Source organism: Pan paniscus, chromosome 6 (genome assembly GCF_029289425.2).
Source record: "Pan paniscus chromosome 6, NHGRI_mPanPan1-v2.0_pri, whole genome shotgun sequence".
Classification (NCBI taxonomy): Eukaryota; Metazoa; Chordata; class Mammalia; order Primates; family Hominidae; genus Pan; species Pan paniscus.
Genome location: NC_073255.2, coordinates 13,326,724 through 13,341,379, shown reverse-complemented (window position 1 = coordinate 13,341,379; position 14,656 = coordinate 13,326,724). Strand labels below are relative to the sequence as shown.

The following is a 14,656-nucleotide window of genomic DNA, read 5'->3' as shown; positions in this document are numbered from 1 at the left end:
AGCAATCCTGGTTCTCTCCGAATACTAAAGTCAGCTTCTCTAAAGCTGTCACTAGAAGGCCTCAGACCAAGATAATCCTTCTGGAAATGGGGCAGAAAAGTGTCCCACCCAAGTGCTTCCCACACACTTGGGCGAGCTGCTTTCTTGGTCAATGGAAAGTTGAACATTTCAGGGAAATGCCTAGAATAGTAGCAACTTCTGTGTCCCCCAGAGCTCAGGAATACATCTTAAAACTGATGAGTTCTAAGGCTGTGCTGCTGGGGTAGAGGGCCTTCCAAAAATCTAGTCTGAATCCTGTATCTATCTAAAAGACTGGTCTGTAGTAGAAGAGTCAGGAAATGCAGTGGAATGAGAAAATTTTAGTACTGCCTCCAAGAACTAGCCTTAATAGGGAACACTTAATAGCCACTGTCAGGAAATTTATTTTATTTTGTTTATTTTCAGTAAGAAGCTCAAATTGATTAGAATTTTCAGTGTGCAGCTGGCTTAATTTTTAAAGAATGAGAAGCACACATACCTAGTCCAAAGAAAAGACATTGCTGGTCTCTCTCCCTCTGCTTTTCCCCCAGCTCCAATATACCTTAACAGCCATCTTCATAATGAGTGGATTTCACCCAAATGGTCTAGCTTTTAACAGTGCAGAGGTAGTGGTCCCATAGATACACTAATTACTCTCCAAACTCTATTAAACAATTGGTGTAGAATTCACATTTTAAGGATATCCCAAATTTGAGAGAATAGATGGCTCATAATGTTGTGGCACAAGTTTAGAAAGGATTTTTAATTCCCGCCTATTTTGATTTAGAAAGCACCTCGATATTAGCAATTTAATTCCTAGCAGAAATGGTGGGACCCCTTCTCATTAGAATAGAGCTGTGGATGGGTGACTAGTCACAGTAACATTATACAATGCCTTGTCAGATGCATTGGATTCAATTTCTGAGTAACTTTTTCATTAGCATGCTCAGAAAGTGCTCATTAGACTCACCTCTCTAACTGAGAATTACCACAGGTGAGCCCCCAAACAGAATGCCACACCCTGTGGGAGATGCTCTCCTGGTGTCCTGGCCTATCCTTCTACTTGATCCAATGAGGCTGATTCAAGTTAGAACCCCCACTCTTCACAGCAAGAAACCATATTTTTCTAGCTTATTCAATATATACTTCAATAAAGTTAAAATGCTATCATCCTGCCATCCCATTGTATCATACTGAAAATATCCTGGAATTGGTCCAGGAATAATAAGAGTATAAAGATTGCAAAACTTTTTTTTATTATTTTTAATAAGCATTGTTAACCATAGACTTCTCTCCTATTGAATTCAGGCTTTTAAATCTGCAATACATAACATTCAATAGTCTGAAATTTTATTTACCTTTATTTTTAAAAGTTAGTTTCCCACCCCCATGCATTTATGGCTGGAGCTTGTCCTGTGGTGGATTTTGAGTATTCCAGCTAACATGCTTCAGACGGTAACTCTGTGGGCACATATCTAATTAGTTTCCCTTTAAAGTACTAAAATAAGCTTCTATTTTGAACTAGGACAGACTTATCTCTCAAAAAACACAAAAATCCTCAACCTAAAGCATTCAAAGAATCCCAGGCCCAGAAACATACTTTGCAAACATTCACCCAAATACAGGTAGGAAACTGTGGCTTGGTGTGGGGCATTGACCTACTGCAGAGTTTTCATAAGAAGTTATTCTCAAATTTGGGGGTATTTAAGGTATTCTCTTTAAACAGAAGCCTAAATATTTCTTTAGGAGATAACTAGACAAGCCTTGTTTCCTGGAGTTAATGTGGTGATTACTCCCTGGGAAACATAACTAGGATACCATGGGCTTAAAGGTCAAGGTGCACTGAGATATCAGCTAAGAGGTAAGGCACTAACAGAGTGATGCAGGCACTTAACTAGTGGTGTGAGCTCACAAAGACAAAAATTATCCATCAAATTCTTCCCTGGCTTATGTCAGTTCAAGAGAAAATTAAAATAATGATTTTGCCACTCTTGCCTTCTTTGAATGTAACTTAAAGCAGCTCCTGACAATCTGTATGCATCCAGTGCAGGTTCTTACAAAGGGATAAGATCTTCCAATGTGCAGCTACAAACAAATAATCAATCCAGTTAACTGTATCTGGTATTTAATGAAATAGATGAAGAAAGAAGCCTTGATCACTTCTTGATCGGGTCATTGCCCTAGAGTTTTAATCAAGGCTCTCTACTTCTTTATTTGCCTAAAACCATCCCGAAATGACTGCCCAATTCACCCTTTTAAATTCATTTCCATGGTAGAAGTCAGCTTTTTGCTCCTTCAGGAAAACAGCTCGGAATTCTGCTGGCAAATATCTATGGGATTACAATCCCTGGAAATACTGCCTTGGGTCACAGCCATCAGCTGTAGTTTTTGTGGTGCATGTGGTTTCTAGTCCCCGACACACAAAAGTACTTTAGATTGGAGAAAAAAGAATGGACTTCTAAATCGCCTTCTCTATTTTATTGTTCACATTTCGTATTGTTTTGAGTGAAATTGGAAAAATTGTCTCCTTTCTCTGTATTGCCAAAAGGCATTCAGGTAATGAAGTCTGTAACTAAACGGTAATTGAATCAGCATAATTTGCACACTGAATGGTTTTCAAATGCTCCCAGTTTACAATTAAAGGAGAATTAATGCGCTTGTTGTTGAGAACGCAGCGCATTAGAATAAATCCAGCACTGTTGTTGTAATGAGTGGAAAACGGTTTAACTGCCAACAAACACATTTAAAATTTAACACAACGTATTGATTTCACTTCTGCTTTTGATAGATTATTTTCCAGACTATCGAAATACTTGCTCCAAGCAATAAACTGCACCATAGCCACAAGCCCTTGCCGTGTGTGTGAGCACAGCCCAAGGACGTAAGAACAGTCCTCAAGTTCAGGTCATGCGTAAAGGTATGCAGAGGAAAAGGGCAAGCGGGTTACGATGGTCAAGGGAATCCTTAAAATTACCTCCCCCCCGCCCCCGTCGCTTTCACTTTGCATTCCCTCCCCCCATCTCTCAATAAAAAAATTCTATATTTCTTCTGGCCAAACTTTCTGCCCCCATCCATGGTCTCTCAATGTCAGTGGGCTTACTGAACACAGGTGGGGGTGAAAATGATTGAAGATGGGAAATGGGAAGGACACTTTTTGCATTCCGCCTGCGTTCCAGCGGGTAAAGGCACAGACTTCGGTGACAGAGTCAGAAAGGCTGTTCTTTTGGATTGGCTGCCCTGGCTTTCACCTGTTTACCCCAAGGTGTCCTGTGGGCGAGGACGCTGATGCGCAGCGCCCTCTGGCGTCCGCGGCTGCTACGGTCAGGCGATAAAGGTGCAAAGACAGGCAACATTGAGGGTTCTTGGATTGAAGCTGAAATCGGTTAAATACACATTCACACACACATATATATATACGTAGTCACTCCCATACACAGAATTCACACAACTCGCAGCTTTGCAGTCACATGCACCAGGGCAACGGCCGAGAAACGCTGTCAATTGTAGGGATGGCAATTTTCAGGCTTCTGGGTTCTATCTAAGGCTCTTGGGATTGAGGAGCGCCAGTATCACCTCCAATCAGAGGTGTAGCCCATCAGAGAGTTCGGGCTGCTTTAGCGCACCTCACCCCTAGACAGAACATAGCGAGCCCTCGGTGCACTCCCGCAGCCCAGGATGGGCTATGGGGGTCGGGACACTGAACACAACTTCACCAGCAGGGCACAAGTGTCCCTTACCCCCATTCCCCCATTCCCACCCCAGAAGCCAGACCTGAAATATCTCATTCTCCTTGTCTCAACATGGCACAAACAGCTTCCAATTCACCACAACAAAGCTCTTCAACCAGGAACCGAGTTCCAGCAGCGTACAAAGTCCAGCCCCCCGGAAAACTCTGCTACTGAAGGACAAGGACCGCGGCTTTGTTTAGAATTCTCTCCCTGGCGACAAGGCCTACCATTCCCTAATAATGGACTAGTCACTGGAGATGGGATTTAGTTATTTGATGAAAAGGGGAGGTCGAGACGAGAGGAAGGTGGACATGTTTGCTGGAGTATCTCTGACCTAACTCCGATTGCTTGCAGTACCCCTGATAGTTAAACTTATCCTATCGGAACCCTTACAAGTCAAAGAAAGTTAACTGCGCTTCTTTATGTGTCTCATCTCCAAATCGGGGAAGTGGGTGGGTAGATTCACTTTTAAACTCACAGACCTGGGCAGATTTGTTCTTTCCACCACCCAACTACACCCCCACTTCCCTTCGTTTAAACTCTGTGCATGAGCTACTGAGAGTTCCTGCCTTCCACTTCTTCTCGTTGGCCCTCTATCACATAAAGCACCCCATCTCACTACCTCCTTGGGTTTAGGGTGTCTGGGGCGCCCTAGCCTCTTTCAAGAATCACGCGCAGGAGACTGGGGGATTGGAGCAGAAAATGGGGTGGGAACCCCGGAAAATCCGCAGGAATCCAGAGACCAGCTTGCCAAAGTTGCTCCAACACAGCTGCTAGGAAGCTGCTCTCGCTGAACTGGCGGCGTAACCCTTCTCCCGCGTGTTCCCAGTTTCCTTGCCTCCCGGCCGGGGTAAGAATGCGAAAGCCCCGAACCCTCCAAGACTTACCAAGTAGACGGTGGGCTGCAGGAGGAAAAGCACGTACCAGCACGCAGCCTGCATTCTCCCGCGTCTCAAACTTCCTTGGCGGTGCCTTCTTTGAGTCTTTGTTCCTTCAGAAACATAGATCCACCTGACATCCACTTTACAGAGCAAGGAGCGCTCTCAGCAGCCTAGATGCAAATAAAATTAGACATCCCATGACTACGCGGGCAAGGTTAGGCTTGACAATCAAGCGGGGAAAGGGGGTCGTAGCGGGGAGTGGGGGACCAAAAAAAAAAAGGGAGGGAGGGTACGAAAAATTGAAAAGCGAGTAAATCCAGCGCCTGAGACCAGCAAGCGCGCGGTCCGCAGCTGGGCAGGCGGGCGGGCGGACGAGAGGGAGGGTGAGGGTCTCCTTGCCCCCTGCGCTCCTCGGGTGCGAGTTCCCAGGCGGCGGAGCACACTGAGCCGCGTGCAGGCTGGTTCGGAGCCCAGCCTTCTCCGGCAGCGAGACCTGCCCTAGTGTTGGGTGGCCCGGCGGCTCGGACTAAAGGCGGCGGCTGGTTCTTCGCCAGCCCTGGCAGTGCTCACACACGTACACACCAGCAGAGAGAGATAGAGGGGAAAGATAAAGGGAGAGAGAGATTGAGCGAGGGGGGCGCGGTGAGAGGAAGGGGTAGGTAGAACTGACCGCGATTAGGTGCTAGGTATCTCAACACGTTCGGTGAAGTGGGGGTGGGGAAAGAGAATGCAATTTGCATACAGGAAAGCAGGGCTCAGTTTACCCATTCGAACCCCTGGCGCACACAGAGATACCCACGAATGCTCACAGTCACATCTCTAGCACTACTTTTTTCGAGCCAAAGGGTACAGCCGGTCGCTAACTTCTAGAGAAGAAGCCTCCTCCGAGCTGTGAGGGTCACCTGCCAGGCTTGTTCTCTTTCCTAACCAGCGCCCCTCGCTGCCGTCCCTTCCTCGTGCCCACCACCCCGCTCCCAGGTGTATCCTCCGGGAACAGTGGAGGCAAAGGGTACGTACCGCACAGGACTTGGGGCGAATCCTGCGAGAAGGGACAGCTCTGGGCAGGCTCCATGGAGGAGCTACTCGGGCCTGGCGTCTCCAGCGCCCCGGACGTGCCCTCCCAGGCGCTCCGTCTCCATGCTCGAGCGCAGACGGGTCCGGCTGCCTCGTCCAGCTTTGGCGGAGTCGCCGTCCCAGTGCCCGGGTCGCGCTCAGGATTGGTTCGCGGGAGCCAAGGCTTGGCACAGTTGGATTCACGGTGCAGGAAACTTAAGAGGCAAGAGAGGGAGGGAGCAGTAGAGGAGGAAAGAGAGGAAGACAGAAAGGGAGGGAGAGCAAGAGGGAGGGAGAGAGGGGAATGCGCCGGGCTGCTGCACCGGACGGACTGGGACTGCCAGCGCTGGCACCCGGACGAACAGTCCAGGACTCTCGGCTTCCCACAGCTGCCTGAGGATGGTGGAAATGACTTAAGGGGAGGAGACTGAACAAGTCCTCTGGACTTGAAGTTGAGAGATAAGACACTGGCCTTTCGGAAGAAAAGAGAACCACACGGCAGACGAGAGCAGTCCGAGTTTCTGAGGGAGGGGTGGGGTGGCGAGAACCTGGAGCCTGCGGCACACGGAGCAGCCGTACCTCTACCCGCGACGCTGGGAAGCCCAGGAGCCGGTCCCCAGTGGAGTCCCGGGCGCTGTCCCTGGTGCTGCCCGGCCACCCGGGGACGCTCTGGAGCGCTTTGGGTTTCCGGCGGCCGCGGTGGTCGTGGTTTCTCCGCAGAGCCGCGGCTTGGCACGCCTACCTTCCCGACACGGACAATTACTTTGGCACGTGGGTGAATGATTCCTCAAAGACTAATTAGTACCCTGTGTAAACAGATCCGGCTCTCAGGCTCTCGCGGGCTGGGCCCACAGGGACAAGTGGCTCCCGCGGTGTCTTCGGTGGCCGCAGCGCCCCCTTCCCGGGGGGCGTAGGGAAGATGGCAAAGCCCAGGGGAGTGGCGGGAAGAGCAGCCCGGAGTAGCGTAGGGCGGGGAAGGGCGCGGGAGGGTGCAGGGCGCCCCTGCCGGCCTCGAGCGCGGACGCCGGGCGCCTCCGACCTGTGGCTGCCGGGCCGGAGGCGGGGGAGCCGCAGACTGCCAGCCATTCAGCTCGAGACAGCCGAGAGGACTGGGCGACCTTGGGCTCTGGACTCCTCGCCGCCGGCTGGGCTGAGCGTGAAGGGGGAGGAGGAGGACGGGGGATGCTTCGAGCCGTCACCACCTCCCTCGCTACTGACACCTCCCACTCAACCAGCGTCTCCCAGACCCGGCCTCTGTGCTCCGGCTCTGGCTGTCTCTGTCTTTCTCAGTCTCTCCCTTACTGTCCCTATTTCTCAGTATCTTTCTCACTCCCTCTCTCTCTCTGTCTCCTTCTTCTGTCGTTCTTGTGGTCTGCGTCTGTGTCCCTCAGCATCTTTCTGCCTTTTTCTGCCTTTCTGTGTGTCTCACTCAGGATTTCTGACTCTAGGTCTCTGTATCTCTGTGCCTCTACCGTGTCCCTGCCATTCCCCCTCAAACCCTGTTTTGTTTTTTGCCTTTTTTTCCTCCACCCTTCCAGTGCACCACCACCAGAGCAGTTTCACCAGTCTTGGGAGACAGCCAGGACCAGCTTCTTCTGGTGCTGGTGGGGTTGCCAGTGCTCCTTGAACTTGCCCAAATTCAGGGCACAAATCGGAACCCGGAAGAGGGTATCTCTTCCCCAACCTTGCCCATTGCATCTCCAAGCCTGCCCTTCACCAGAGCCTCTCCTGGGGTGATGCACATATCCATATCAATCTGTAGGAATTGTATGGAAATTTATCTCAGGAACCTGAGTTAGTGACATCAAAATCGAATTGTGATATTTAATGAGTCTGGAATGTCCTTTCCTCAAGTGTGGCTGTGGACACTCTGGCAGGTCTGGGCCTAGATACAGTGTACACTCTAGACAATAGGTCCCAGGCTGAATTCCCCTGGATGATGGAGACCACCCCTCAAACAAGGCAGTGACAATCAGCAGAGCCACCCAGTCCTGCAGCAGAGGCAAGAGGAGCCCCACTGAGACCTTCCCCTGGAATCAGATCTCCAAAGACCTCCAAATTAGATCCCCACTGTAGAACATACCTACCAGCACTTTGAGGTCTACACTCTCCCTTCCAGCTAAAAATAACTCTTTAAAGAGCAAGCTCTTCTAATCTCAAAAGTTGTACTCTGCTGCTGTGACCTCCTGGAATTCATTGGGGCATATGCAGAATAAAGCAGTGAAGCACACCTTCTAACTGGGTCTCTGAAAATCCACTTCAGAAAAAACGCACATGTACATATAGCATAATTACAACGTTTTCTTGACTATTTTCACTTACCAGCTATTTCATTTTCTTAAAAACTTTAAACTTTAAAGAAGAAAAATTAAAGTATTGGGGCACCCGTATCTGAGGCCAAATGGTCAAAGCAGGGGCAAAAAAAGCTTTGTCTAATTCCATCCTCTAGGATTCATGAGGCTATCCTAAAATTGATTCCTATTTGTACAGGAGCTCCCAGGCCTCCCAGACCGGAGTGTAGAGCTGGAGCAAATGTTGCCTGCCTCTATCTGGATGCCCAGTTACAACGCTGTCAGAGCTGAACTTCTGTCTGACCTTTGGGAAAATGAGAAAGAATCCGGCTAGCTTTGGAATATACCAAGTTCTTTTCTAAACCTTACTTTAAAAACATTCTGCTTCTAGTGCCATTTAGCCTTTAAAAAATGCTTGTGAAATAGAAAGATGATCAGAGACCTTAAAATGTCTGTCTGAATGGGACTGATTATTTAAGAAAAGCACCACAGGCTACCTAGTAATGGGAACAGGTTTGACACTTTGTTCTATGACACAGGATGCCAAAGAGCTTTTTCTGTTAATGACCTGAGATCTTCTTCCCAGACATTCAACCTTCGCTGGATCCTATGAGACACTTGGCCTGGGATATAAAACAGTGGCAGATTGTCATTTTTCATATTTCACAGGGGTCTTCATCTCCTATAATACTCAACCAGAAAAGGATACCGAGCCACCAAGTAACACTGAAAAATGTATCATTGTTTCTGCTAAACCACTCCAGTTTTAATAATATAATATTGGGGGAGAAGTGGACAAGAATGGTTCATTCACCCTCCTTTTTTCCTATCATTTGCTTTATAAAGAACATGGAGCAATAAAAGCATGATTTTCTTACATTCTTCTGTTTAAAGTAGTATCCTACTCTAAAATGCACTCTTAGAATGCATGAACAGTCAGCTTCATTGAGTGAGAACAAAAGTGTGATTACCTTAAGAAGTATAGTGTTTGTACCAATTTTTACTGACTTTACTCATGCTGAAAATTCTTTCAGAAATACTGTTTCCAAACTTTGTGTGCAATGCAACTTAATACACATATAAACTTAGTATGAATGATAACCACTGTAAAACACAACCCTTTGCATCTGCTTTTCCCTGGTCCAACCTGAAATGAACAGTACGAGAAATAATATGGATCTTTGTCTCTAAGAAATATATTTTTAAAGGGTTAAAATGGGCTGCATCAAAAGAAAATAGTGAAATTAACTTTCCTGAAAGTTAAAACCAGAAGAAATTAAACTAGAATCTTCTGACATATACTGATAGTTCTGTTAAATGTAATTATCTATTTTGGTTTGGTTCATTTGTATGATTCTCTATTTTGGCAGGGGAGAGGGAAGGGAGAGGTTTGAATTATCTTGGGGCTGGAGAGAAGAGAGACATAAAGAGAGAGATTGAGTTCTACAAAACTTTGTCCTAAAATGAACCTGTCTTAAACACCTTAATATCATCATATTCTACCCAAAATCCAAGTAAAAACAGAGAACTATTGTTACAAACCATCCAGCTATGGTCTTGCTTAAGCTTCAGGCCAAATTACATCACTTTGCACATAGTACTTCATTGTACCTATTTTTTTTCCTAATAGTGATAGAAAACTTACAAAGACTGTATCACCCTCCTGCCCTTAATTCAGTATAACCTGGCATTTGCATGTTGTATAGTCCTGGACAAGTGCCTAAATATTCCCCGGCCTTGGTACCCTCCTCCGTATAATGCAGAAGTAAGGTTATATGATGTTTTAAGTGATTTCTAATTCTAAAGTTCCTTCATTTTACCTTTTATGATTAAATGCAGGTTTAAAAAATTTACCTGCTTCCCAAAAAACAATTGTATACTGCATTATGATTTTCAAAGATATTAACAGTTTGAAAAAACATTCTTTTTTGGTGCATTTCAAAGATTTTTTAGTCAAGTGTGTTTATAGGTTTGAGCCAAAGATTTTTTCTGCATTTCTTCCCTGCTCCACCCTCATAACCTTTCTTCTAGGTCAGAGGTTGACTGTATTGAATTCATCATATTACTTTTTCATGTAAATTGTTCTGTACATGTTTTTAATGTCACTGATTTATGAGAATCTACACTCAAAGTGGCATCCTTATTATACTTATGAATATTGGTTAGAAAAGATCCAAAGATCCAAAGCTATTTCCACTACTTTTGCAGAATTCTTTTTTTTTTTTTTGAGACGGAGTCTCGCTCTGTCGCCCAGGCAGGAGTGCAGTGGCGCGATCTGGGCTCACTGCCAGCTCCGCCTTCCAGGTTCATGCCCTTCTCCTGCCTCAACCTCCCGAGTAACTGGGACTACGGGAGCCCGCCGCCACGCCTGGCTAATTTTTTGTATTTTTAATAGAGACGGGGTTTCACCATATTAGCTAGGATGGTCTCAGTCTCCTGATCTCGTGATCTGCCCGTCTTGGCCTCCCAATGTGCTGGGATTACAGGCGTGAGCCAACGCGCCTGGCCTTTAGCAGAATTCTTAAATGTCACTCAGAACTACTAAAAAAGCCCCTGGCCTCTCCACTCCCCCAACATATTTTGCTAGTGGAAGGAAGGATTATTTGCAAAGTGATTTTTACCAGCCTGGAATATTTGGCATTTGAATGTAGTAGAACTTGTTTAATAACTATGAGGCATGTGTGCTAAATTACCTTTACAAGAATGCTTTAATAACAAGATCACTGGACTAGAGAGGAAAAATAGCCGTCAAGCTCTAGAATAAAAAAAAACTAAAGGGAATCTAAAAGCTTTATGTAGAAGGCATTTTCTTTTTTAAAGGTAATTTATATGCTCAGCCTTTGTATCCACATTTCATTTATTCTACTAGGTGAAGACAGAGGGTTCTCAAAGGTAGGGTAGTTTTAGTTATGCTCAAAAACTTTAAAAAGAGGATAAACATAATAAGAGAAATTGAAGAAAGCCAGCATTTAAAAGGCAGTTGAATGTAAAAGATGGAAAGATTGGGGTCATCGCCTGAAAATCATAATTAAAATTTTAAAAAATATTGTGACTAAGCAAACCTTTGCATTATAATCTCATTACAGAAATTCTTTATGATTCCTCCAGAGATTATTAATTGACAGTTCCCTAAAGCAGAATCATTAGAGACAAAGAACTTGATAACCAAAGTTCTGTTAACAAAGCAAAATACAGTATCTGCTTTCAGCCAGAAAGAACACTGGGACTCTCAACCACGTAGGGATGGAAGAAATTATAAGGACAAAGGCTACAAGCTCTTTGGTTATCAGAAGCTGAAAATGAGTCTGTAAATGCATAGTTCATCTCCATAATCTAAAGTACCTAGATATTTTGAAACATTCATGTTTGTCCAGCTTTTATCCTGATTTGACAATATGAATACATCACTCTAAAACAAGATGACTTATACAGGCAGGGAACAAAGAACTGCTTCAACCCAAATATCATAGTGTCATAGTGATAACAGTGTTTTGGATTAGACACCTTTTAAATAGGAGATATCACAGGGATGCAACAAACCTTTCAATCTCCCTTTTTAATATCAAATTAATGAAAACAACTATATTACAATTTCACCATAATTAACTTCAGGGGTCATGCTATAAAAATCACATAATATTACATTTTTTCTGCTTCTTTTAGTTTCAATAATAAAATGCTTTTGATAAAGTTCAAAGCAAAATAGTCTAACATGAAATTTTGTATTAAGTAGATGGTAATTTCTCAAAGCTCCATAGCTTTCAACAGGGTAATGGCTACCAATTACCAAGTGCCAGGCAAATGCCAGGAACCCTACCCTGTGTTTTATTTATATCATTCCACTGTATCCCTAGTGAGTCCATGAGCATCAATCAGCAATTTAGTTTTAAAAATAAACTTCCCGGGTTAGATGAGAAGATCTCATTCACACTCATCTCCATGAAGGCTGACTTGAAAATCTGAGAATCACTGGCCCGTTAATGTATACCCCTCTCTCTAGTAACTGTCTCCACTATTTTAGTTTCAGTGCCACTATTCTCTCCAAGTATTTTAAATAACCCACTAACCATTCCTTTTCAGATTATCTGTGCACTAATCTTCCTACATTAAACATTGGTGCTCCTCAGGGTTCCATCAATAACTTTCTTTTCACTCCTACTAGACAATCCTGTCTAGTTCCATGTTTTTATTATATACTAACATCTAGTGACCACCAAGTTCATAAAGTCCATTTCTGATCTTTTTCTTTGTCTGAATATTCAATTGCCATCATGTCCACTTAGATGTGCTAGAGGAACCTAAAATTAACATGCCTAAAACAGAAGAAATTATGTCATTATATTACACATATATCCTGTTAGTTGGTGTCACACACTGTGGAGTTCTCCACTTGTAATGGGACTAAGCTCATGCCCTTTGCCAAAAGATCTCTTGGTGGAATGGAGAAGTACACCTCTTCATATATGCAAAGCCTTTCTTTTTTTTCTTTTTTTATTTTATTTTCTTTTTCTTTCTTTCTCTCTTCCTTCCTTCCTTCTTTCCTTCCTTCCTTCCTTTCTCTCTCTTTCTTTCATTCCTGTGTTACTTACTTATTCTTTTCCATCACAATCAGAGTCTTTAAGAGGCATAGCATGTTTCCACTTGCTCCTTCAGCCACCAGGAGAACAGCACACACCATGTAGATGCTGTGTCCTTCAGCCTGAGACCTAAAATGAGAAAGCACATGAAGACCAGAGCCCGACCTGGATCTGGAGCATAGCCACCAAGCTGACCTGTAGTTCTGCAGATCCAAAAGTGAGAAGCAATTGTTCACTCTTTAACTGTTTAGATTTCGGTGTTGTTTTGCAGCATATCACAGGCAAAGCTGACTAACTGATCCCACTAACATACTGGAAAACTTAAGTACCAGATTTTCTTATGCCTTCTTTTTGGTCCTCCACATCAAACATAAAATTACCAACACATCTCAATTTTATTTCTAATTATCTCTTATCTCCTCTCTTCTCTGCTCCTGCTCCTGCTCCTGCTCATAACCCAGGCTCATATCATTAGTCATCTGGGCTGTGGAAATAGTCTTTTCACTGATCTCCCCTCATTTCAGCTTCTATCTCCATAAATATATCCTCCTCACTGTTACCTCAATGATGGAGCTAAAACCAAAATGTTCCCACATCAGACACTTGTTTAAATCTCCTCATAAACTCTCCACTGCTTACAGAATCAAGTCCAGCTCCCTAGCTCAGCACAGGAGACCCCCTGTGAGCTGGCCTCTGTCCACTCCATTTTTTTTTCCTTCCATCTGGCCCTTCCTCAACTACATGCTTCACATTCATCAGTTACCTATCCTTACAGCTTCTAACACACAACCATATGTCTCAACTTGGAGCCTCTGCACCTTCTTTCCTTTGCTTTGACGCCTCTCAATTCAATCTCTAGGTAAACTCCTCACCTTCCTACAACCTCTGCTCAAAGATCACCTCTCATCCTCTCCACTTTTCTCAGGGACTTGTGTACTAAAACGTATTCTTACTATTTGCACCATGCTGTTTATACATGTCCCTTCTCTACTGGACAGCAACATTCAGTTTTGCACCCCCAGCCTTACCTTGAACTAGATTGAGCTGAATGTTCAATCATGCTCAGAAAGCTCAGTGTCCGAAAAACAGCCTTGTGTACCCCACTGCAGGAGAGCATATCAGAGCCTCTGGAGCAGCAAGTCCTCATCTAGGAAGTTCTCACAGAGTGCGTCGTTGGAGGAAGTTTTCAGGCAAACATCAGCCAAGTGAAATGAGCAAAAGGAACAGTACTAGAGTGGGAAATTTTGGCCAGAAGGCACAAGCTCCTTCATCCCAAACATCCTCAGAGACTCTGCTCAGAATCAGAAACTGAATGGAAAATTTGCGCTGAATGGGTTACTCAGGACAGATTCATTAACCCCCTCATGTCCAGAGCCAAGTATGTGGTGATACCAAAAAGACCCCAATGTCCCCAAATTCTAGCTCACTCTGCACAGGTACACCCCAAATCCTATCTCACAGTTCAGTTGCTTCACCACTTATTAGTATCTTACCCAACAGTTTGTTACAACCAGACCTCACCTTATCACTCTACCTTCAGGACCAGATGAAACAGGGAAAGGAGATAGAGGGAGAAGAGTTACAGAAAGCACTGTGCATACCATTATCATAACTACCACCAACTCTGGACCTGGGAAATGGAGTTAGCCATCCCCGGAGAAAAACAACACTAGGCCTTGGAGCCCTGGGCTATTGAATTAACCTTACCAGTAACTATTTAATAAAACCACTCTTTCCAGGTCTCTTTTCTACACCTGTGACAGTTTCCTTTTGTCTCCTGTGCTGGTTGTTCCTACTAACCACTCCCAGGCTGACAATTTGCCCTCCAGCCCACCCCTTTGGTTTGAAACTACAGGCTAATATCTCTATCTGCCAGACGGAATCTTCACTCAAATGCCCGCCATTCTTTGATACAAAATGTTCAATGGTAAACTAGACAATACCCCCAACACTATACTCCACCCCCACCCCCAACACATATCTTCCTATTCACAGCTCCCATGACTTCATTTGTGGCACCCAAACTTTCTATGTAGCTTTACACCTCAGAATTAATCTGGTTATTTTTGTGTTCATCTCATAGACCAGTCAGGCACATTGTCTCGTCA

The 14,656-nt window shown here is 44.7% G+C and overlaps 1 protein-coding gene across 1 annotated transcript in view; it reads right to left on the bottom strand.

Moving 5' to 3' along the window:
• The window catches only part of NXPH1 (neurexophilin 1), a 313,051-nt gene extending 306,259 nt beyond the window's left edge, over positions 1-6,792 (bottom strand). The window contains exons 1-2 of the mRNA XM_008978685.6: positions 5,645-6,792; positions 4,634-4,797 (exon numbers count right to left, since the gene is read on the bottom strand). Coding sequence (XP_008976933.1) covers positions 4,634-4,687 — 54 coding nt within the window. The 5' untranslated portion in view covers positions 4,688-4,797; positions 5,645-6,792. The remainder of the gene's footprint in view (positions 1-4,633; positions 4,798-5,644) is intronic.
• Between the last annotated feature and the right edge of the window lie 7,864 nt (positions 6,793-14,656).